The sequence below is a fragment of the Pecten maximus genome, chromosome 7 (genome assembly GCF_902652985.1).
Source record: "Pecten maximus chromosome 7, xPecMax1.1, whole genome shotgun sequence".
NCBI lineage: Eukaryota > Metazoa > Mollusca > Bivalvia > Pectinida > Pectinidae > Pecten > Pecten maximus.
In genome coordinates, this window is record NC_047021.1 from 33,938,698 (window position 1) to 33,965,940 (window position 27,243).

The 27,243-nt window shown below is 36.3% G+C and overlaps 1 protein-coding gene across 3 annotated transcripts in view; it reads right to left on the reverse strand.

The window, feature by feature from the left end:
- Positions 1–3,288: 3,288 nt before the first annotated feature.
- Positions 3,289–27,243, reverse strand: part of LOC117330661 — a 59,832-nt gene continuing 35,877 nt past the window's right edge. For all 3 annotated transcript variants that reach the window (XM_033889095.1, XM_033889094.1, XM_033889097.1), the window contains exons 3-7: positions 14,509–14,674; positions 13,697–13,842; positions 11,010–11,172; positions 8,653–9,718; positions 3,289–6,554 (exon numbers count right to left, since the gene is read on the reverse strand). In XM_033889095.1, coding sequence (XP_033744986.1) covers positions 9,502–9,718; positions 11,010–11,172; positions 13,697–13,842; positions 14,509–14,674 — 692 coding nt within the window. In that variant the 3' untranslated portion in view covers positions 3,289–6,554; positions 8,653–9,501. The remainder of the gene's footprint in view (positions 6,555–8,652; positions 9,719–11,009; positions 11,173–13,696; positions 13,843–14,508; positions 14,675–27,243) is intronic.

Genomic DNA, 27,243 nt, shown 5'->3' on the forward strand with positions numbered 1-27,243 from the left:
AATACATATCATGATGGAAAGAGACAATTAAAGATCGATATATACTTCAAAGTGTCTGACATCAAATTAGAGGTTTTTAATAGTTTGTATGGACATTATAGATGTTTAATCTCGGCACATAGCATGTGTCTGTGTTACTGTAAAACGTGACCATACCACCCGTCACTAAAGCCGCTTTCTGATCTACCGGATTTACTTCCTTTTGTTCCACTTGATCAGTTTCAGAAGGATTTTGTCACTTTAGCTTTTTCGCCTGGCGTCTTTTCGCGGACAATAAAGCGAACAGAAAACTTAGCAGGTGTAACCCACCATAGAGTAGCGATCCATGTGACAGCCAATGGGAGCCAAGTGATGATAAAACCCAACTATGTAATGTTTGTTCAGTTGTACATATCAGATAAGTACAAGTGATTACTACTTTGTATATTTTGTGACGGTGTTAAAACTATATATTGTTGAGTGATCAGTTCATTGGAAAATAAATTGCATCCTTTCCTAGTGTTTTAAGGCTTATCTTTTTATTTAAGGTGTTCGATGTGTGTACATGTATACTGTGAATTATCATGTGTGTGATATTTGTGTACTGTGAATTAGCACATGGTTGATACATGTGTTCTGTGAATTAGCACGTGGATGATACATGTGCACTGTGAATTAGAACGTGTGTGATACATGTGTGCTGTGAATTAGAACATGTGTGATACATCTGTGTTGTGAATTAGCACGTGTATGATACGTGCGTACTATGAATTAGCACGTGTATGATACGTGCGTACTGTGAATTAGCACGTGTGTGATACGTGCGTGCTGTGATTTAGCACGTGTGTGATACAAGTGTGCTATGAATTAGCACGTGTATGATACGTGCGTACTGTGAATTAGCACGTGTATGAAACGTGCGTACTGTGAATTAGCACGTGTATAATACGTGAGTACTGTGAATTAGCACGTGCATGATACGTGCATTCTGTGACTTAGCACGTGTATGATACGAGCGTACTGTGAATTAGCACGTGTGTGATACGTGAGTACTGTGAATTAGCACATGGTTAATACATGTGTTCTGTGAATTAGCACATGGGTGATACATGTGTTCTGTGAAATAGCACGTGTGTGATACATGTGTTCCGTGAATTAGCAAGTGGGTGATACACGTATTCTGTGAATTAGCACGTGTGTGATACACATATTCTGTGAATTAGAACGTGTTAACCACGTATTCTGTGAATTAGAACGTGTGTCATACATGTGTGCTGTGAATTAGCACGTGTATGATACGTGAGTACTGTGAATTAGCACGTGTATGATACGTGCGTGCTGTGAATTAGCACATGGTTAATACATGTGTTCTGTGAATTAGCACATGGGTGATACATGTGTTCTGTGAATTAGAACGTGTGTGATGCATGTGTACTGTAAATTAGCACGTGTGTGATACATGTGTTCCGTGAATTAGCACGTGGGTGATACACGTATTCTGTGAATTAGCACGTGTGTGATACACGTATTCTGTGAATTAGAACGTGTGTCATACACGTATTCTGTGAATTAGAACGTGTGTCATACATGTGTGCTGTGAATTAGCATGTGTATGATACGTGCGTACTGTGAATAAGCACCCGTGTGATACACGTATTCTGTGAATTAGCACGTAGATGATACATGTGCACTGTGAATTAGTATGTGTGTGATACACGTGTACAGTGAATTAGCACGTGGGTGATACACGTATTCTGTGAATGAGCACGTGTGTCATACACGTATTCTGTGAATTAGAACGTGTGTCATACATGTGTGCTGTGAATTAGCACGTGTATGATACGTGCGTACTGTGAATAAGCACCCGTGTGATACACGTATTCTGTGAATTAGCACGTAGATGATACATGTGCACTGTGAATTAGTATGTGTGTGATACACGTGTACAGTGAATTAGCACGTGTGTGATACACGTATTCTGTGAATTAGAACGTGCATGATACGTGCGTTCTGTGAATTAGCACGTGTATGATACGTGCGTGCTGTGAATTAGCACGTGTATGATACGTGCGTGCTGTGAATTAGCACGTGTATGAAACGTGCGTTCTGTGAATTAGCACGTGTGTGATACATGTGTGCTATGAATTAGCTCGTGTATGATACGTGCGTACTGTTAATTAGCACGTTTATGATACGTGCGTACTGTGAATTAGCACGTGTGTGATGCATGTGTGCTGTGAATTAGCATGCGCTTTCTACACGTATTCTGTTAATTAACACGTGTGTGATACATGTGTACTGTGAATTAGCACGTGTATGATACGTGCGCACTGTGAATTAGCACGTCGGTGATACATGTGTTCTGTGAATAGCAATTTTGATACATGTACACTGTGAATTAGCACGTGTGTGATACACGTGTTCTTTGAATTAGCACGTGTGATGCATCTGTACTGTGAGTGATACATATGTTCTGTGAAGTAGCAGGTGGATGATACATGTGTTCTGTGAATTAGCACATGTGTGAAACACATGTATTGTGAATTAGAAGAAGTGTGATATATGTGCAATGCCTATTCCCAGCGTATCATTTTTACACAAACAAAGAAAATGTATATATACAGCTGTTGTATTTCATTTCGCGAATCCACATGCTCAAAAGTTGACAGGAAGACACTCGCGAATGTTAACTAACAGTACGTTTTATGGTATGTAAGTACATGTGTTAATTATAAATTTTAAATTAAGAATTATGTATTAAATAGGAACATAATTTTATAACAATATTGGACTCCATTACGATCTCTGTCTCACGAAAGTTATTTCCCTTTGCATTTAAAAATACCATTCAGCTTAATTTTCTGATCCTTCTTCAAAATTAAGAAACAACATTAATTAGAATCGTCAACGTTATATATATGCGTACGAATATAAGTTAAAACGCGTAAAATGTAACAGAGTGTATTTTTCGAACACAAAATATTGCAATGTTGTTATACATTACATGTGCTCTTTTCATGCTCCTTAACTTACAAAACTTATATCATAAGTTCATAATTTTGTTTCCAGTTTTTCTTTTCGATGTGACTAAACTCAGCTCAATTAGAATTTTGTCAATATGAGAAATTTCGATTAACCAAGAGCAGAATTTATCAATACCACATTTAAGAGTAAATTCAAATTAGTTGTGGTCGTTAAGCTGAAATTCGGTCCCAACACCTGTCGTAGCCTAGGTAGCACATTTACGTCCTAACACTGGTTACATTGTCTTTCCCTCGAATCCTTCTAAAGAAAAACAGAAAACGAAAATGCAAATATTTTATTTTATTTTGAATGTAATTGAAACTCACTTTAACCCAAAAATATCGCAAGTGATCTGATTTCAAATATTTCATTCATCTGTTCTCTCAATCTCTTTCTTTTGTGCATATTCGTTCTCTCTCTCGTTCTTTCTCGTAAAACGTTTCACGTGAAATATATCAGTGATTGAAAGATATCAGTGATACTTTTTTAATAAATAATATACAATAACTAAATGTATCACATACATAAACAGTTCAGTCATACTTAAGGACTAAAATTAAAATATGACAGCTCCAATACCACGTGCTTAATTCCTATATCAAAGCTGTCCAACTTGGTAGGGGGTACAATTTTGTCCACATTGGCAGAGTGAGTGGAGAAATTGTTTTACTTTCATAATGTGTAATTGAAAACAAACACCCTGCAATGAAGTTCCGGCATGGACTCGAGATTCTTGGCCGAAGTTCGACACTGGGAGAGTCCACACCACACTTACGTAAGCATACATCCAATACACTGTACGGCTCGTGTTTCATAAACACTATGTAATTAACCCTCTAAGCTTGATGCTAAGTGAAAGTCCAATATTCCTTTCTGACAGGCATATTTCAAAAAAATACAAAACACTATTTTTGATAATATTACAAAGTGTATTAATAAGAGATGCTGTATATTAACAGAATGGATCTGTTTCCCAGATCATGAGTTCAAAATCAATAAAATCTTTAAAATAGCACTGCTGGATCACGACTGGACTAAATGATTAAATAGCGTTAATAATTCATTTATTGAATCACAAAACACGCCAAAGAAAATTCAAAGGAAGATCATTAATTCGCGATGTCCTGTTAAAGATGCCCACGGTTTGTAGATCATTGTGCATAATTATCTAGATAACTACAGGGAAAGAATATGTTACTTTGCACTTTGTACAATATATAGATATGTATCCATACAGATTCGCTAAGTGATATAAAAGAAAGTTTTGTATACAGTTCGGCAATTAATGGCCTCTAGTTCGGCAAGATTCCTCTCTCTTCAGCAGCAGTAGAAAGCTAAGGTTATTCAGTAATTTCTCTCGAGTATTGGCGTCTAAATTACTCCAGACTCTCGAGACATACACTTGAAGACGACTTAGTAAGTAGTAATTAGCAAGGATATTAGGGTATTGTACCGTTCGTCTTGTACTTAAGTCCGAGGACTTAAATTGTATATTAATTCTTACATATATACTTATGGTTGGATCAAAATTAGAGAATATAATTAACAAACGAGAAATCTTCATCATATTTGAAATTTTAATGACTCCGCCATAGATAATATCTAGAATTCCACAAGGATTTGCGGTATTGTATATATAAGATTGGAATGTTTACCAACCGGAAATGGTACCGGGAAATTCTCCTTCTCAACCAGAAATAATGGAGAACTTATCAAGATCTCATAATTTTTGTCACGTATTGATTCAACTCTTCCTTTCGTTTATTATGTCAAGATAGTGTCGTACTTAAGTTGTCTATTTGTGGCTGTCCTTGTTCAGTCGACCACATATACCAATTCATATTCATTAAAAGAAGAAGATTCGGAACCCGCCAGCTTAGTAGCTTACTACTTATCACACACGATTATCTATTAAAAAGCAATTAAATATTTTCGTTTTGTTTCAATGATTTAATTTGAGGGTTATGGTGAAATACATAAACTTCATCAGTTGATTAAAATGTTTTCACTTTACATAGCATGACTATTGGACGCTTCTTAATGTGACGCTTTAAAATAACTGTACACGCGTCTGAATCAATCGTTCGAGCGACTTCAGGGTTGGTCGTTAAACACAATAGTTTCCAGAGAATGTGCTTTTTTCGCTACCGGACGCTGAAAGTGTTGAATTCACTTCTGTTTGTTTGTTTCAATTATCATGTAGACATTGATGTATGCAGTAGAATCGTCATTCCAATCGCAAGCGTATCCATATTAAACAGCAATTAAAATCTGAGACAACAACCTGTACACACAGCTATGTGTTGAGAACTGTACTATCTGTTGATCAGCTGTTCCACAGACGGTACAACCAGACAGATCACAACACATTTCACGGCCCATCAGTTCTACCACTGGTGTAATGAACGTGCAAACACGTGCTCAGGTAACTTTGCAATGCAAACTATTCTGGATGGATTTGGGGAAAAAAAGAAACGAATTCAAACTTTTATTTCAATTTTATGTATCATAATTGAATTCACCAGAAGAACTTCTGAACTTTAACCTTAATGGCCATTTAAAAAGCAGGTGCATCGTTTGGTCATAACCAAAGACTACTGCATGTAACAGTACATTTTCATGTAAAAACATCCATCCAAACACACGTGCAGCGTAACCATGACTTGTACAAATAGGCAAAATATGGCTTTACATTCATACAAAAAATTACAGCGAACGCTCAAAGTATGACAACATCATGATTCAGTTAGATCATTCCTATACAGGATTATATCAGTTTCGCGGATAATTCCGAACGTATAACTTATTAACTAATTTCCCTTAGTAAAATAAAATTATGTATATAAATATGAATGAACGAATTGCTACAGGTTCGGCGTTGGAAAATAATCAAAATCCAGTGGCACAATGGTTAGTGTACTGCAGTAACACAGCCAGCCGAGATAAGCTCCTTTGCAAGAACACGAGTTTTGTTTTTTAAAGTATGTCGGTTTGGATTCTTTCCATAGATGTATTATGACCCGCTTCACATTCTCATTCGGTTCAACAAGAGTAATTTGCTTGTAGTTTATTTCACAATTGGATCTAAATCCTATCCTAAACAGTTTCTAGAGAACGATTTTCCAAATATATATTGAGGGTAGTTAAGGAAATGTGATTTGTGAATTTATCAGAAAAAAACAACTTCAATCATATCTATTGATGAAGAAATGCTATTCAAATCACATTTTCTTCTATTTCTCCGGATCTAAGTGAGAAATGGGAATATTTCCCGTTTAGAAGTCATTCTCAGTGACCATGTCCCGAATAGCAAATGCCACGAGGAAACACGATTAATCACGAAGGCTTCATCACTGACGAAATGGTTCCAACAGAGTACTTCCGAACGGTCCATGTAATCCTGATGACACAATCCGTACAGAGGAGTAACTTTTCGAGGGTGTAGCTAATTTTGGAGTGCGACGACTGTTTACCACATAGGGGATTATCTGATACGTCAACCCTGACAAAAATCTGTTCTGTGTTCTGTCACGATCCGCCACACCACCATCCTGTCAATAAAATAATTTAAAAAAAGGTTTTAACCAATCATAAAACAATACCAAAGTTTAGTAATTTCGCTCTTGATCAGTACTATATAAACCAGTTTTAAGTATTGCTAGTGTTTACTTTGTGTAGGAATGCTAGATATGACTGGATTGCCTGCCGTAGTTTTTCTACTCTCCGCTAGACTTCTCTTCGAAAATACGTTCATGAGCGCAGCCTAGCGGAGAGAAATGGTACTAAGGCAGATAATTCAATCTATCACAGATAGTTTTTAAAGTTTGTCCAAATTAGGTATGGCGGTATAAAGTTATTAAACAAAAGTGTGCTGATCTATACATAATTTAAATCCTACTTGCTGAATTGAGATGTCATTGAGACCTATTCAAAATGAATGATATAGTTCATTCAATTTATCAAAATCTCAAATCGATTCACCATCTCATGAACTCGATAGATGCATTATTAAAATCACATATTAAATGTACAAATTCGCTTTGTCTAAACACATATTTGGCAAGGATATAAACAATGTATATAGCTGAATCGACTTTTACATTGTTTACCCCAGCTGCATTGTTTGTATAGATAATTATAATGTTGCCGAAAAATACTGTCGACTTCACTACCATCTCGTACTCTCACACCTCAATGTACATAGGTAATTATAATGTGGCCGAAAAATACTGTCGACTTCACTACCATCTCGTACTATCACACCTCAATGTACCTATGTCATTATAATGTTCCGAAAAATACTGTCGACTTCACTACCATCTCGTACTCTCACCTCTCAGCGTACATAATAATGTAATTATAATGTGGCCGAAAAATACTGTCGACTTTACTACCATCTCGTATTCAAAACATGTACATAGACTGCACTAGTCATTTGTCTGATGAAAGTGACAGAGTCGTGTACACCGAAACGCCATGCTTAAGTCCCACACAAGTCGTGACATATCAAAATATATTTAGCTTTACTCCATGAAGTGAAATAAATATAGCTACGATTACATACATCCCAAAGGATTGTTAAACTGTTCTAGGTCAATTCGCCACACTGCTTAAAAGTGCAAGAGGATGTACATCAAATTACAAACTAGAAAAAATAGCTTTCAAAATGAAATGAACAGAAAGCCTGTCTATATTCCTCTAGGTAAGGTGCACGTGAGCCCTAGAAGAACACTAGAGATGCACGGTACGGGTGTCTAGTGCTGATGGAAATTCAGGAAGGCAAATAATGCCATGTTTAAAGTATAGTGAGTTTGATCGGCTGTATCGGAAAATATCAATTAAAATATAATCAATAAACAGTTCATTGAACCCTTTTTCGTATCATATTCTAAAAAAGTATACAGAATCATTAGTTAAAAATCAAAATTTGCCAAAAATTTCGAATTTATTTAATTTGGCATGCGAGCTACAGGAAGTTGAACGATATGACAGCTAAACGTAATGAGAAGGGCACCCTGTCCTATCGTAAACAATCCTCCAACATTATGATGGAATGTCCCGTGAATGAAATCAACTAATGAATATTTTCGACATTTACTGAACAACGCAGTTTTTATCAGTTGTAGCAGTAAATCATGCGTGTATGTATATTTCAGACATCCCAAGGTTATAGTGCAGGCTACCTCCGCAAAAATGGCTGCTACAACGGTCTGCGGTATTGGTGGGAAGGCGTACTTGTTGCTACATATGTTTTTACGGCGTGACGCGTGGTTAGTTTTCCATAATAACAATTCTCAATGTTTTGAAAATATGTCAGGATATAAATGATATTCAACACAAAACAAATTATTTCTAAAATACCACACACTCTGAGTTGCTATTAATGTCCACTTTTCAGAATTAGATTGTAAGTTTAACACAATAAATATATGGGTTTTAATCGGATATAAACAATGGAAGAATACGTCATACCGATTTAAAACAATCCATACACCTGTCCAAACTGGTACAATCTTCGTACACACGTACTTAGAAAAATAATGGAAAACTATCGACTTATGAAAATATATCTCTGTTTTGTTTAATTGTTCCTTTACCCAGCACATTTAACGCAGAAATAATTATGTATCCTTAAACTACACAACTCACGTTCGTTTCCGGTGCCGCTATTCCCACCGGAAATTGGTACCAATCATATGCTTTCAATCCGGAAATCGAAGCCCACGGTATCCAATTTTGTTTCCCCTGGTACGTCACGTCCGGTCCAGTTGGCAAGTCGGTTATTTCCGTCGTAAAATATGTCTAATGTTCAGTGACATGCGGGAAATTTCAGTATTTAGTTCAATATTCTCATTTTCAACTCAATGTTGATGGGTTTCTGGGAAGGAGTTTGATATTCATTAACGTTTTATACCAATTATATTCGGGTTACAGAGTCGCTGCAGTTTTTGCGTTTTTAGTGATTATTTGACTGAGAAAAGTTACATTCTTTTTTCCAGCAACACTGCTATAAATGCTCTTTATATAGTTGTATGTAGATTCACACGGATACACAAAACTCGCAGGCGTTCATCCTTCCAAATCACACACGCATCAATGTTCCGTGTATCACGTGTATCCTTATTAACATTTGTATCCATTTTGAAACAGGTATCCATTCACCGCATATATTCGTCCATACCGAAGAAAACACCAAGCGAGCGTGTTATTATCTTTTTAATTTCCCACAACACAACACCTTTTGAATTGAGTAAAGAAAATCAATTTCATGTCATGGTAAAAATCACATTTCATATGATATGAACACCAGAGTTGTCACGTTTCCAAAAAAAAATCCATTTCACAGAAATGTGACAAGATATCGGTGACAATACATAGCTTATCCAATGGTCCCAGTTGACTTTGAGCAAAGGGTCCACAATTCCAGGTGCAGAATGATGAGAGTTGTGAAGTAAAAGCTATTACCATGTCGAAGATCGCATAACCAAAGCGTTAAGACTATACGATATATTTACGAAATATTAAAAGCGCAAAAATAAGTAAAAGTCCAAGGGAAGATAACTCAATGTGTGATGCTGACGATGTATCGAATGTATACCCTCTACAAACGGGCGGCATTATACCCCCCGCGAAGTCTGACAGGATGGCACTAATTTCCGGTCCGCACTTAGACCCAATGTCCGAATTCAAACATTGATTCGCCCCATGGAAAAACCTGGAAATGAAATTAAAATGGAATAAGTTCGTAATTAGGTGTGTATATTTACTAATATTTCTGTGGTTTTGCCCGTCTCCAAATCTAAATGTTACATTATGGCACTCGTAAATTTATTTTTGTGTAATTTCGAAATTAATGAAATTTGATTAATGGATTTTAAAGTATAACCGATCTTCGTTATCTCTAGGTCAGCCTGGTCATAAAAAATCTTCGAGATATGCCGAGTATGCGAGGTACATTTTGTAACTGAGTAGGAACTGATGTTTTTACTTCGAGTTAAGCAGTGTTTTCGAGTTATAAGAGTTCGAGATACATATGTTACCCAAGTTTAACTGTTCATATATCAGATATATATTACACACACAGGTTGTTAAATCAGAGAGCTTCCGAATAATCCTTCCCAAGGTTTAAGTGTTGCTAAGGAAACTTGTACATGTGCATATAGAACATTATCTGTAATTAATCGCGATACAATGTATATATTTCGTTAAGGAATGACTGTTGAATTGCACATATACAATGTATCTTAGGAATTAGGTCAAACACTTGCAATAAGAAACATGACTTTTGATCGAATGTGTACAAATCTATAGATCTTATGTCATCAAAGAACAGAACGATCACCAAAAAAACTTGGCTATGTTTATTTACAAAGCAACAGAAATTAAGACCAGAATTTAGTAAGGGATATGTCAAGTTATGTGTTTTGTATCATGAACTTTAGACTAAATGGTGATACTATTTTAATGGTGAATTCCATTGAAATACTGTCAAGAAAATATTCATTTACTGACTATCATTACGTTGAAGATAATGAACAATGCATTATTAAAGCAATGAACAGTGATTTTGATGTTGTTATAGTCGACATGACAGCAAGATGCATATTATGGTGGGTAGGTTCCCATGGCATTTACTAACCATACATTTTGCTGTCATAGGTCCCCATGCTGCATTTGCCCACCACACATCTTGTTGTCGTATCGGCTATAACAACATTAATCCCACTGTTCAGTACTTATATTTACATTGTCTTACCATTTTCGTCAACTGATCCAATAAAAAAAAATCCCGCCCTTTTAATGTCACATGACCAACTGGGTGTTAAAGCCTGAGGCACTGCTGTTATAGACGTATGGTGGCAACTGCCTCTTAGCATTGTGTAAATGGGAAAATGCGAAGTAAATGTAAATATATTCAAGTGTCACCACTTGTAGGTTAATCATGATAACAAAGGCTAAAATACCTATTGTATATTATTATATAAGTATCATATACATATACTCACCGACAAATCTGTTCTATTCTCTGATTTTCGCGTTCCTCCACTTGATCGTTGGAATAAGATGGAATTTGTTTGGACGACTGAATGGTGAACTCCTCGTGACGTTTTATACACTTCTCCAATTCCTTGTCTAACTTAGTAACGCAGGTCCGTCGCTCCACATAAACTGTAACAAAGTTAGGATATATTAAAACTTTATTTTGACTCGACACAAAATGTATCAGGTGATTCAAAGGTGAAAAATGACACAAAAGTAACAATTTAACACGCAATGACTAATTACGACATAATTAAACAAAAAATATAATGAAGCCATTTACTTATTGGGTATCATTTTCCTGTTTGTTATACATGTAAAAACGTGACGGAGTCCCATTGGATTGAATGACCATGTCAGTGACTTTGGGTTATATATTCATTTTCATATTAAATATACATGAAATTGAAAATTAAGGGGGGGGGGGGGGGACTCGAGGGCTATCGAAGGAGCGTTCTAGAGACGAAACTGTGGCGGTGTCTGTGCCGCAAATGTCCACACTGAAAAACGAAGTGACAAAAACTGGGAGTGAAAATTGTATGCTTTCATTCAGGATTTGGAATACATTTGACTGAATGAACATCTAATTAACATTCAATATCTTAAGCGAGGTCATGTTCTAAGATAAGGAACACATCGTCCTTATCTATCAAGGTAGTTTAGGCTAATTACAGCACTGTACATGTATATAACCAATTCATAGTGTTAAGGAGCATCGTGCCTAATATCTTGTAGATAAAGAAAATGTGTGATGTTGCTTGATATTAACGATCGGTCCGTATCTGCTGTATGATAAATGTAAGGTTTTATTACAATGTATCGTGATATGGAAATAGGAATTTGCGTTAGATCCTTATTATAAGTGACAGTATTTAGCCTCTTGTGACGGTTGAGTAATAAGAACTTGTGGTGATTGGGACGTGGGACGTGCGAGTACACGTGCATGGAATAACTGCACGTACTTTATAGGCCTACGCACAATTGTTTGGGATAAGTGGCAATATTTTTCGCCATAAATCTACTGCTGAGAAATCCGGGACTCGCGACGTGAAACACGTGCGACTGCCCATGATGCATCTGGTTGTGATGAGTGAAACGTAAATCCGACATCATTAGACTAGCGAGTTGAGAGGCGTGTAGGTTGTCTGCCACGGAGGCGCGTGATTTGTGTGACAACAATACAGTGTAAAACATTACAGGGCGTGCTTCTTGTGTTGTCTATAGTTACACTGCGTGAGTCTGGGTGTAGAATGGAATGTGGATGGCGTGAACGGAATGTCAACAGACAAACGGGAATATAATGTCATAAAAACTCTTGTTTAGACTAGTTTGTCTTACTACACAATCAAACGTGTGATTAACCCCTGGCTATATTACATGTATATCACAATAGGTTACATTTTATCGTGTTTTAGCGTGTCGTTACCAATATCTTATCACCAAAGAGTGACCACTTATCACTCCCAGGGTCCCTTGCGAGAGCTCTGTAGGGACAGCAATGTACTCTTGAAATGATTCAATGACCACATAAAGTGTCTGTAACTATATGAGTGACGTCATATAGTAGTAATAATTTCCAAATGCCACAAGCTCTCCATTATAGTACACATGTATGGCGGATATTGACGAAGACAGACAAAACGGATGTTATGGACTCTAGATAAAAGCAATCACAATGATCCGCATGGGAATAAAACAACGTGTCTTTATGTGTTTCAAACATTTGTGCTTTAATATTAAAGTGAGATCCAGTTGCACAATATCCATATCGTGGAAACAACAAAACACGAAATCAAACATTTCGTATGATAACAACGGTTGTCATAAAATTGTTTGGAGTGAACAAACCGTTGTCACGACAAAAACGTAAGGTAGCCTAAAGATAACAATATATCCTGGTAGACATTTTGTTCTTGGAACGTTGTTATAGTGACCATGACATTTTTAGAACTAAAAGACGACAACAACAAAAACTCGCATCATTGATATAGCCATAACTGTCTAAATTCAAGACGTGCCATCGATATCATCAAAGCTGTAAACAATTCAGGAAAAGTCATTGATATTACCCAAGCCGTAAACAAATTCAGAAAACGTCATCGATATTACCCAAGCCGTAAGCAAATTCAGAAAACGTCATCGATATTACCCAAGGCGTAAAAAAAATCTGGAAGCGTCATCGATATTATACCCAAAAGTCTGAAACTCTGAGCGGTACAGGACGCCACGGTTCGTTATACGAATCCCTTCGCCCCTTAAACACTTATCACCAATCTAATATAATTCATTTTATCCATCATATCCAACATGAATACAGCTATTGGTTGATATAATATCCTAAACTCCTCAAGGCGAACCTGTAACCTGTTACGGAAACCCAGGGGTTGGGATTATCACAGAATGACGTGCAGCAATGAATACGTACAAGATACGATGGCTGTAAGTACACTTATAAATAGCTGTAAGTACACTTATAAGTGTATTAAGTTTCAGGGCAATCGGATTAATCGAAAATCTATTTATAGTAACGTTGACCTCAATTTTGACCCAATTAGTTGAGACGATGAATCGTTCAAGTTATAATGATTACTGAATACGGACGGACGGACGGATGTCAGGACCACATGCACATTGCATATATAGCTATACTTACAGTCTGTGTTACTGCAGAATCTTTGGAATCCCGACCTCCAGGCGTCCGGGTCGGCGAATTTACGTAACCTTTCGAAGTCCCTCGGACTTGTACATTGACTATATATTTTATTAAGGCAATCAACTGAATCGTCTAGGTCACCGTGTCTGTAGGGAAAATAAAACAGTTTTAGTTGTTATCAAGTATACATGGAATCAATACTAGTTAATTCTAGCAAACAAACACATATCGAATATGTCTTAAATTGCGGTGTAGGTTCGTCTGACCGCGATTTGCTTTCGAACAAAATCGATAGCTCAAATTACAGTACAAGATGTGTGACTATGCCTGTAATCAAACAATGTTATCTATATAGATGAATGTATGACTTTCTTCTGCTTGTAAGACATGGAGGAGAAACCTTACACTAAATAGGATTTATCCTACAACTCTCTGTTTTACATGGCATGATGAGTTCAATCTAGATGGGCTTACTTGTCGGTATTATTGAACTAAAACTTCAGGAAGAATGTAAAACAACGCACAGTCTTCTGGCACCTTTCCTCTGGCCAACTTAAACATCGATACAAAGAAGACGTTAGAGTTTCAGGGTTACCGAGTTTTAGAACTATAGTCCCCTTCAGAAGCTACGTTTCGAAATCCATACCGGAAATGACGTATGATATTATAGTCAAAAGTAAAACGGTAAAAGTAATATGTATTATGTGTTGTCAATACATCTAGGTACATGGGTGCATGTCGAGCTAATGAAGAACGCAGAACTCGAAACATAAAAATGGGACAAGGATTGTAGGTAACCGGAAATGACGTACCGACAGTGACGCTGCATGCGGTCTGCGTCTGCGCCCGTGATGAGCATGCTGTCCCCGCTACCGTACGTGAGGTTGTGAAGACACGTGAAGACCTCGCTGAGCAAATCGTCCGGACAGTAGCCGAGCGTCAGGTTCACCACCCACAGAATCGCAGTCACCATTGTATCTGGAACAAATAACATGGCGGTTCAAAAACATGTATGTAATTTCTGAACGAAGTTCGAAAACCCTTGCTTAAAGTTTTTTCTAGCACTCCACCTCTGAGTGTTGCGAGTTCGAAACCCCACGTGGGATAGTTGCCTGGTATCGACCGTAGGTCGGTGTTTTTTTTTTTCTCCGGGCACTCCGGCTTTCCTCCACCTTCAAAACCAGGCACGTCCTTAAATGACCCTGGCTGCTAATAGGACGTTAAGCAAAATAAACAAAATAAACCAAACATTTTCTAGGACTCCGCATGTGACTGTACGAGGCCTGGGGCATTTAACCACGAAATTAACTGTCGAGATCAAAAAGGAAATCTGTAGACGTGGTCTCTGACAATGTTAAACGCCGTCATCTTGACATCTATTCTACGTCATCTATACGTCATCACCATTTCAAACTAGTATCATTGGGATGCAATTTTGTGGTAGTGCGATGTTTCTTTCGCTTCGAAAAAATTCAAACAGTCTTATTCTAATTGATGGAACGGGCATTTTTGCATTTTACTATGATAACCATTTTCGTCAAATGTCGAATAGATACTATTCGGGTATTTCCTTCACAATTCGTCTACACACCTTTCTCGTGAAATATATACTTTAAATAAACCAGGTAGAAACGCCAGTTAATGCATACCACTAGTGTGTAAGGTACGACATCATAACCGATATAAGTGACAGAATTTTACCGACAAAATAATATTATCATATTACGCGCCACTCGTGACGATAATAAATTTGATGTGTAATCATTTTTAAGTTTTGAAGTAGGTCGCGGAAACCTGAATAAATATCACAATCTAATCAACATCACACACATAAACACTCTTTCAAGATATCTGGAGATTTTTTTTAATCTGACCTTAATCTGTAAATTACATTTACATACAGACGAAGCTGGAGCTCTCCTGATAAGAAGGTGAAGAAATCTCGGGCATTGCCGTCGACAAATCAGTGTACGGCAATGATTCTTCATGAATTTAGCCAAAAACGAAAACAATTGCTATGAGCATTTTTTTTACAGGTTAATACTTCGTTTAGGAATAAAAATCATCAAATTAGTTTTCAAATCAACATGTATGCTTAGTACCTGCAAATACATCAGTTGCATATACAGGTCTGTTGAGCGGTATTGCAGCGAGGAAGCTTATAGCGCTGCTGTCAAATGTAGCAATAGGCGCGAACTGTGTTTATGACGCTTGTTAGAAGTAAATTTTATCAAAGGGATTTACTTGTCAGCAGCTGTATTCCGCGCCAAAACACAGAAACCTACACTAGTTTAATTTGTACGGAAACTCAGAGACGTTAGGGACATCTCCACGCTTTTCAAAATGTATGGATGTTTTTAAAGGCTTTAGTGATACCTACAAACACTTCATTTTGTACGGAATTCAGCTCTGAGATACTAGCGACACCTACACGCATTTCGATTTCAATGGAAACTCTGAGAAAATCAAAGAGGCCGAACATTACATTCATGTACAACAAAGGGTCGAATGGAGATACCTTTTCTTGAACCGGATGCATTTTCTACAAAACGTTTACAAATATAAAATCTAATACTCTACGGAGGAAAGATTAATCACCTTCAGCTTTTAATTTGTTTTCCAATCCCAAATATACTTTGTTTATTTGAAGAACTGTTGAAGAACTTTTTGGAAATAAAAAACATGTACTGTTTATACTAAAGGATTAGCGAAAACGTTTTTTTTTTTAAATTTCACTACAGAACTGAATATGCGAAGATATTTGACCTTACACATCTTATTATTTCATATGGTTGTGAAAACAAATGTTTAAAGTGAAGAATGTTAAAAAAACAGTAAAACAATTTTGCATTTTGATTTCATAGATGAGCAAAAGTGTGTTTTCCATTTACACTATACATGTACCTAGCATATAGACGCATGCAATATCCCACGTTCATTCATTTATTGCGCACATTTGGCTTTCAAGGTAAGAGAACAAGAAATATAAAACTAGTCGTGTATTCGGAGCGAAAACAAAGATCAATCAATAAGAAATTATATCAAATTTCACTAATAAACAAGTATGGTTTTGTTGTGAATATATTACAAACAAAATCCGGGAAAAAAACACCAAGCTTCCCCTTCCTAACCGTTATACCATTTAAAATCGCTCTAGGATCTCTATACCTCCTCAGCGTTTACATCAGTTTCCGAGATTGTTCCTAAATCTATTTTTAAACCAATTAGAATGGATTAGGACAGGTATGCATCACAAGTATTATAGCAGACGTTTACCAGATGGATCATGTAAAATACTGCAATGCATTTCACTTTCTATGTATGTATTAGCCGTAGGCAGCGACTCATGGTCGGAAACGAAATCCATTAGACGGTTTCGTGCCTTGTGTAAAGAACTATGAAATGAATTCACAGTAGGGACTTCTATAGACTGTACTTACCCCCTCCGGTAGACTCGTGTCTTCCTGGAGACGCGAGTTGTATATAGTTAGAGTTTGGCAGGAGTGAATCGTTAGCGCTGTATCGAATTTGACATGCACTTAAAACCTAAAAACTAGTTATTACTCATTTCGATACGGGCAGCCAATTACGGGAGATGTTAGGCAGTTTTAAGTTTCTACAGTTTACTTACAAATTTATATGGACAACTCCACACTGTAAAGGCTTGTGCCGGTCCGTAACTTCCGGAAGTTTCTCCTTAAGTACATACATTTTTGTAATCTTGCATTCCAAAACAAAAACGTAAAAAAGTCTAATCAGCGCGTGTTAAAATCTTTGACTAATCTAACAGTCATTCTGTTGTACTTGTAAACAGTTTCTCAAATGTGATTCTTACGAACTTGTTTTATCTGAAACACATAAGCTGATCCGGATAACGTATTTGAGTCCAATGCTTAGTACATGTACAAATATATAAACATATACTCCGATATCTCGAACATATCTATTTATCTTTAAATGTATCCATGGTCAAATCAGCTTTTTATATGTTGAAGTTAACGTTTTATTTTAAACGATTCGGTTGAAATTCTAAGATTTTACTGTGCAAAAAGAAATCATGACGAGCACAAAAACTCCAAACTCTATTTGTAATGAATCTTTGAATGAACTGCGACGATTTTTTATAATTACTTTGCACATTTCTAAAGTCAACTTAACGTTTAATTTTACAAAAAGCTTGTTTAAACAATGAAGTTCGTTCTAAGATTTAAATCTAACTACAGGCCAATAATTTTCTTTGTATAAACGTACAAGTCATATTAAATACAGATGGATTGCAAAACATTCTTCTTCAGCTGATACCGCCAACCCTGTCCCGTTTCGCTATATTATCTTATGATGAAATACAACGTGGAGAAAACACTGGTTAAGCTATTTTCTTGTTGTATCTGTAATTCTGAAATGTACCACGATAACATCTGAAATGAATACAGGATAAATCTGTTGTGTAAATCTATTTTTTGAGAAGAAGTTTTAAATTCAGCAAAAAAACGGATCGTGTGACTGAAAAACACATGCATCACGTTCTGATTATTTTACAGTTGTTTATGCAATGGTTACGTGTTTCTACAGATGTCCGACAAAAAATTGTGATGAGAAAGGAGGATCTTCATATTAAACTCAACTTCCAGACTTCCAAAGAAAACGATTTGGTAACAAATGATGTTATCATTAAACACTTTTATCAAGATGTCTTTATAGAATTAACAGGCACGCTGTGTTAAGATACGTCGAAACAAGGGATTATTGTAAACTTTCTAAGGTGATTCGAACCAGGAACCTTCAGATGAATCAATGAAATAAGGGGAGATATCTGAAGACTTGACCGTAGATTTCCCCTGCTACTTACTGTATACAGGTCTCCATAAATCATGTTTAGAATTAAGATATTGTCTGTATTCATACAGGTACAGAGGCTGAGAGTGCAGTGGAATGTCTAATTGTAGCGAAGTGGATCGACTCGCTTTAGCAAAGTTGATTAAGGTTCCATATAGCGCAGTGGGTAGACTCGCTTTAGCGAAGTGGAAATGCTTATTAAAGTGCAATGGATAAGCTTGCTGCCGGTAATAGATAGGCTCGCTACATGCAATATATAGGCTCGATGCCGTTAATAGATAAGCTCGCTGCATACAATAGATAGGTCCGCTGCAGGCAATAGATAGGCTGGCTGCAGGCAATAGATAGGTCCGCTGCAGGCAATAGATAGGCTGGCTGCAGGCAATAGATAAGCTCGCTCCATGCAATAGATAGGTCCGCTGCAGGCAATAGATAGGCTCGCTGCAGGCAACAGATAGGCTCGCTGCAGGCAATAGATAAGCTTGCTGCCGGCAATGGATAAGCACGCTGTAGGCAATAGATTGGCTTGCTGTAGGCAAAACGTAAGCTCGCTGAATGAAATGCAGCGGATAGGCGCGTTATAAGGCAAAGAATAGCTCATGATCACGTTTTTACAACTTAGAGATCCGCGGGTCGATTCCCACCAGTGAAATGTGCTTGGCGGCTTTGTATAATATGCTATTTATTAACTACCAACTCTATTCAGAAAGAGAAATGGAGAACAATGCGAATTATTCTCCGTTGTCCAACATAGAACCCAGTGGCTTTCTATTTTATCCCGACCACAAGGTAAACCTCAATAAGTTTTTTTTCTCTGACGTCATACATGTTTTCTATGAGACACAATATATGTTTAATATCTATTGACTCAAGACATGTATACGTTTATATATTATTGGTATTACGCAAATAAATGACAGCAAAATTCAATTATTACTTTATTTATACATATACCAACTACATTGCACCTATCTCGAGAGGGATTAATCCCAAACAGTCAAGGGTATCGATTTCAATGCAATGTTGATTTTAACATTCTATACACAAATCAATCGAACCATTCCAATGAATTATGCATTCATTTTATAGAGAAAAAAACACACATGTTCTCTGCTATAATGTTAACAAAGATGTAGTTGATTTTTCCAACACAAACTTTATCGATAACTAATTATAATGATTTATAGGTCGTTCCAACACAAACTTTATCGATAACTAATTATAATGATTTATAGGTCGTGTGACTCGGAGATCGATAACCACGTGCGCAAATTCCATAAATCATCGTCTATATTTTAACGAGGTTACTTGGCGCTGTTTTGTACAGTGGACTTCCGGAAAACACGGACTAAGAAACGAGATATCTCATTGTATATTTTCCCTTTTATGTACAGCAAGCAATAATTTACGTCCTAATAAAAACCAAAAATAAACTAGTAAGGCCATTCAATACAACACAGGTTTTTTTAACGAGGATATGCTTTCAATGTACACATAAAGAAAGGTCCTGCACGCTACAGTGGCAAATGGTCTGGAGAAAAGCTACGTCATAATAACATACAATATATTTCATGTATATTTCTGTACATGTACAGATAAACCAAAAACAAACCATGAAATAAATCAAAGCAAAACAAAAAGCAAATAAAAACAACCACAAAAACAAAAAAATAAAGAAGTGTGATATTAATTAATGTAGACAACACCACTTAAAACTGGTGAGCATTTCAAGAAAATCAAAAACATTCACACTTCAAAAACGAAATAAAATCACACTATAGTCAGGTTTCATTAAACGAAAATGACATCTGAAATGGATCAGGTGTTCATTAAAAACGCACTGGTAGGTACGATAGCCGGCAAGGGCCAAGCGAGACAAGTATTTAGACGTTTCAGTCTTCGCTAAACCTGTTTCTGTCTCATCACGATACACACACATCTACATACAATTACCTACTGATCTCGATTCAGTCACATTCGCAAAATGTTCAAAGTTATGTTGTTTGGTTGGCCAACAGTAAAACCCGAGTTTACCAACAACGCATGGAGCCGAGTCTACGTGTCGTTTTGTTGAATATGGTCGAACATTTTACGATGGTGTTAAAGCCAGAGGTCGGCTAAGTTCAGTGCAGTCAAATTATAAGAAAGGTAAGAGAGCGCAAACGCCAAGGTTGCGAAAGTAACACAATGAAGTGCGTAAGCATTGGAAATTGCATGATTCTACTCAAGTCCAAATGTGAGCAAAAATGAAGGACAATAGATAAATAAATAAAAATAAATAAATAAATAAATAAAAATAAATAAATAAATAAAGACATACCAAAGAGTACTGATATCAAGATAACAAGTCATTGTCATGGAAATGACGTGCCAGATATTTTGCCCATAAAAGCAAATTTAACTATTTGCAAACTGTAAAACGGTGTATAACTGACCAAAACGGGACAAAAGAAAAACAACTGGACCTATGGACACACTGTTAGTCCCGACCTGACACCTGGTAGTCCAAACACACGGATAAGACTTCTCAGAAAACCATGAAACTGTATGCGTATAATATACACTGATTAAGCACCAGATGAAGCCATATGCGCCACCATAAGAAATTCAGATATGGTAAAATGCAGAGATTAGCTCCGAACGGTTTTAAATTCAAAGTACAAACGTTTCAACGTCACCTGCATATGACGGTGTTTCATTTAAAAGAAAAAAAAATAGCCTTTTAGGCGTAGGAATAACTCACTCCCAGCTCAAATGCCGTAGTGTAACGACTTCGCCAAGCAAACCATCGACTATTTGTAAAATATAAAAGTCGTCTCCAATCGCAGGGGTGCGATAAAGAATCAGTTATTTTCTTTTACTCGTCATAAACTTCATCAGGTTGGCTTCAAACGTTATAGAGGAGAATCGTCAGACCTGTTACCGCCCCGAGAGAGCTGGGTATGGCGGTCGGTCGATAGTCACTGACAGGGACCCGCACGTATGTATATAGCTATTTGTGAGAGTGACGGAGAGTGCATTGGACATGCTCCATGTGATTTTCGCACAACTTGAAGTATCGATTGTGAATTTGCTACAGTAGTAAGATTTCCAAATGTCTTGTTTTTCTTCTTTCAAAGTAAATTATAAAATTGTGTCGCACCAAAAACTATCATATTTATTACCAAAACTAAAAAAAAAAAAAAAAAAAAACATCTTCCACACAAAAATTATGTATCTTGACATGTTTATCCATTGTTTCATATTTGGAATTGTGACTTACAGATGCACATACTGTACAAAAGTGTTAAAACTGCATGTTTTGACGACAGAGCCTTTGGAACTAAATGACCGATTTTACAGGTATTTATATCCTATAGAGTGATACTGTACATGTTTTGAGGTGTTGTTCCATAACGAAATTTTTGCTGCATCCAAAATGTATTATCTGCACCAAACGCTGCCGGAAATTTCTACATTACCCTACGACTGTCAGTCATAGTGTTTCACGTGTGGACCTGACGCCAAAACACTGATTCTACCTAGGGTGTCACATGCAGATTAGAGTTAAATCCCCCCATCTCCTCGATATTTGATTCAATTTCATTTGTAACTTTCACTGTAGGCAACACAGAGAAACAGAACGTAAGTATATGATAAATGGAATATGATACATCCCTTTTCCCTAAGCATTCCTTTTATCAGCTCCCCGGCCCTCGGGATAGTAAAGGAGGACAAATAAAATTAAAGGCAACCGGTATCCTCCGTATATATTTACCTCAATTCAAGTCCGTAAATGACAATTTTTACTTTAGTTTACAAGTACATCTGTACTGAACAATGAGTACTATTGTCCATCAGGTGTTTTATTTATCCCGCCTGAGGAGTACAGATGTACTTGATTACAAAGTGTAGCTACTACTGTCCATTTAGAAACATTCCATAGCAGAGTTACTTTCGAACTTTACCAAAACGATCGATAATTGAGCTAGTCCTGAGTGGCAAATTCGACTTAATGCTTTTCAGTAGTTTTTTTTACGAAGCAGTCGTATGAACACATTATGGCGCTTCTGTGATAGCTATTCTATATGATTAAAAAGTTTAATATTGTTCAAAACGAATATTACACAACAAGTTATTGCAATATCTGGCTCATTGGAAATATCAAATTTCTGAGACTAAAAAAAAGGAAATTTTTACATGATAGTCAGACATCGCCATAGGCAACACCATAAATAGAGCATTATGAGGTGATATATTTTTACCAGACCCCTCAAGGTCAAAAGTTCACTTCCGCTGTTTATATCGACTTCAGCCTCGCGCTGGGTACTGTGCTTTGCTTTTGTACATCATTTATGTACTACTAGCATAGTCTAAACAATATTCCATTTACATTTGATTCATATACAGAACATACTATTTTAATATGCATTACGTGTACTTTAAACAAAGCTTGAGAATTGTCTATAGTCTATTTTGGAATTAAACACGCTGGTCTTGAGTAACTTTCCGCCCACATATACCGCATAGAGAGCCGCTATTGAACTCCAATTATGCTATACTTTCCTCCATAGAAATGAAATGGTCCACTTATGTATTGGAATCACCAGAAAATGTAGAGTGATTAAAATTCATGAAAACAAATAACATTACTTAAATTTAATCTAATTTGGTATTTGATCATCCGTGTATGGAATGAACGGGGCTTGTTTTGATATTAACGATAGTATGATTACATGTTGTGGTATCCGGTGCCACGATGACAATTCCGTTTAATAAGCATACTTACATTCCTAATATATGAAAATTAGTGACATTGATATAAATATTTTGTTTACTTTCCCGATATAAATTCCTAAAATAGTCTAACATCACCTGAATGTTTGTTTCAGATGACGATTTTACGTTTGCCGTGATAAAAAGACAAGGATTAGCATCACAGTGATTTCTTGCAGTTCGAGGTGGTCGAATGAAATAACTTTTTTTTTTATTTATTTGCAGTGGCCATTAAATGTGAAAAAGAGATAAAGAACAAATAAAAATACAATAGAGATAGCAGGTGAAAACGTCTAGATAATGCGTCACAATGCCCATTGTGAGATATGTACTGTAGCACATAGTTCCGCCACACTGACCTCGTGAAGCACAGAAACATTTGAATATTGAACGAATATCTCAACATTGTGTAAAACGTTCGTTGATTGAAGTGTGTAATGTCTCGATTGTAAAACTATGATAAATTATTGATAGGAGAACTCTGGGCTCTATACGCATAGTCACTGACATGCGCAGTTAGCACATATAAAACACAGGCGTTTCATCAAGGAAAAAATATACATCGCAATATTGTAATACATGTACCTAGATTATACCTCAAATTATTGATACATGTACGCGATAGAACAAAGATAAACTTTAAAATAACTAAGAGAAATAAATTCACACAATATAAAAATCAAAACAATAAATTACCCTGCAGACGTGGGAATTGTACCTGCTGTACCCATGGCATTGTTCATTGGAGGCGACTAAATTTGGAATGTCTTTCTGACGAAACCTCACTTTTGTCTTCGAGTTGAGCGTCCTGTGGAGAAGCTATTCTTTCCCCAGGTCACGGTACGTAAAACGTACGACAAAGTCATTGCTTTTCCCTGCATAAAGCGCTAGAAATGATACACACGAAAGCATAGTTGACCACCTCCGTTGTCAATAGAAATAGCCTTCGGCCAGTTTCATCTGTATTCCTTGACTTTAGGAAACTCTTTTATTCAAAATGTTCCACAAGAAAGCATTGCAGAATTTAAGGAACTTTCCTTAAATACGATTATTACCTTAAATTCTGTATTGCTTACCAATGGAATTTTTTAAGTTAAGCTATTTAAGGAATGTTGATGAAACCGGTGCTTTGGAAGACGTCATACCAAAGACCCTGCAACATGGCATTTCAGTGAGATAGCACTATAGAAAGGCTGATAGATTGGTTCCATTCATTAGGAACATACATTAACTTGTACTGGTAGGATGTAGACCATTAATAAGCAATATAAACATGTTCTTGTATACCGTTATATCACAGCAACATAGCCGTCTAAAAGCGATTCACAGATTGTTATACGTGGTTATTGAGCTTTTAACAACCCGTCAATGTCTGTCATAACTCCCTTAGGAACATACAGCCGGAGCTGCCATTTCGGCGCCAACAGCTTACACGCGACCTTTTCTTACACACCCTAGTCATTTACAGCTTAGTTGACAGGAAAACTGCGGAGTAAAGTAACTTGCTCAAGGATACAACATGGTGTCCATGTCTTTGCTCACGTAGCCCTGCGTCCCTACCAATAGACCACTGTGCCTCTAACAACCAGCTAATTAACCAACTTAACAATATATATGACAATCAAAACATTGTGCAATACTAAACATACCACATATGTTATCATATACATTTTTGGTATAGGCAATTTGTATACCCGATAAGTCAGAGCTATGTATTTAAATGAACTTTTTACTACACGTCAAAATACAGTATCCAGTAGCTTGTGATGGGTCATCAAAGATACCCTTCATATAACCACAACTACTAGTTTGTCGAAACTTGGCAGTATGGCCGCATGCGTATGTACCTCTTCCGGTTATTGGTTTCTGACAACGGATAAACGGCTTACCAAAGAAACGAACACCGAAACGAAAAACCCAAGACGAGTCAAAACAAACATGGAATTTCTTAGATGCGAAGCGCACTTCAAATTAATCTTATTCACTCATGCCAGTAATAAACAATAAATCAAACTTCTATTTATGAAACTGTTTACGAAACTACCCAAAGACTCTCTAATTATGAAACTGTGTACGAAACTACCCAAAGACTACCAGTTACCGTCGTGTATTGCGATCCTTGTCAAGCGCCTATGAGATCGATGCATTCAGTTGTTACATACATGTGCATATGTACTAAGCCAGGACGGATATCGACTATTTATAATGTACACTAGTTAGTACCTAAATTATTGATGTCGACATAAACACATAAGTTCTTTATAAACACGGTTCTGGAGAGCCATTCTGATCAAGAAACGTCCAAACATGATATCTATAGGAATTGCACTCTAATTTCTATTTCTTTGTTTTTCATTGAAATAGCCATTGTCTGCATTCGTCACAATTCTTATCACGCGTTCGATTTTTGTTTTTACCATTTTAAATGTTTTATAAAACAACTATCATTCTATTGATCTCTTATCTCTCGGTACAATTGTATTTACACAGTGTGTGGCAAATTAAACTATCTTTTACGTTTTTCGATCATTTCCCATTTCTCTGAATTGTGAAGATTTCATGTAAATGTACTTTTCCTATCTCCAATCTGAATTCAATTTCCAGCTGGAAGATCTACATGCATAAGCACTCTTGTGTGAGATTTTGAACGATCGCATTTTGTCAAAGCTGCCATTTAAACTTCAAGAGTAAAATATAGCCAAAGACTAGAGGAAAATCAATCAAGTAAGGTAACGCTTTCACCCCTAAACAAAGACATAAATTACATTATACTACATTGTAATATCATTCATAGGGTTACATCTTGTTCAATCTTTATTAAAGTACAGTTAATATCGATTTTCACTTTTAGTTCAGCAAAACTTTAAAAAAAAAAAAGATTAAAAGATAATACAACTATGTAACATAAAATGTTATATATAAAATCTATAATGGAGAATATCTTTTCTCCATCATTTGCAAATGTCTACATGTACTATTTTAATTGTTTAAGATTTCTACGTCACACCCAGAGTGGGAAACCTCGCACGTTCTTGCAGCAATACAATGATGTCACGGCGACATTACAACGACGTCATGGCAACAGCTCAATGACGTCAAAGCGATGATTTAATCACATCATATCACTATTGCTTTACATTGCAATATTTGGAACAATTTGACTTAATCAAAATAGTTTGATGGAGAAAAATAATCATCGCAACCTTGACAACGTGACGGATGAATTACCAACTCTTGGGATGATATTTTTTATTGTTTAACACTTGGCAGAGTATCGGGTTAGACGGCAAAGAATTTCACCCCTCGAGTTAGAAGTTTCTCAATCACAAACTCAAGATTTGGGAAAACTATTTTCGTTTTCCATCGGGTGATATCTTTCGTTATATTACACAAACTCTTCCCTATGGAATATGTTCTCCCTCCCTGTAGAACATACATTATACATTGAAGGGTTTTCATCTAAATTTTCTTTCGGTATTCTCCCATTCCTTCACCAAGATAAATTACTTAATTACACAAAAATAGTGCAAAATACAGCATTTCCAGTGTTAAATGCGAGTACAGCTATAACTGAGGAGATATTAGCGTGGTATCTCACTGCGAGAACCATTCCCATTAAGTATAGACAGTAAAGATTAGCTGTTATTACACGTGTCTCTATATAATTATATATATCAAGTGTATCTGTAGATCTAGAGTAGGTACAATTAATGTAACATGTTTATTGTAGCATCTTAAATTTTACTGAATGCTTTCACTGCCAGTATACAAAATTAATGTCAGAATGACACTAAGATGCCATATTCATAAGATTTAATGATATATGTATAACTTCAGATCAGTGAGATACAGTTCAATGTCTATATTTTAATTTCATTACAATGATACATGAATCATTAAAACTCTAAGCAAAATTTCACTATACTGTCTATAAATAACTACAATTTCACTATACT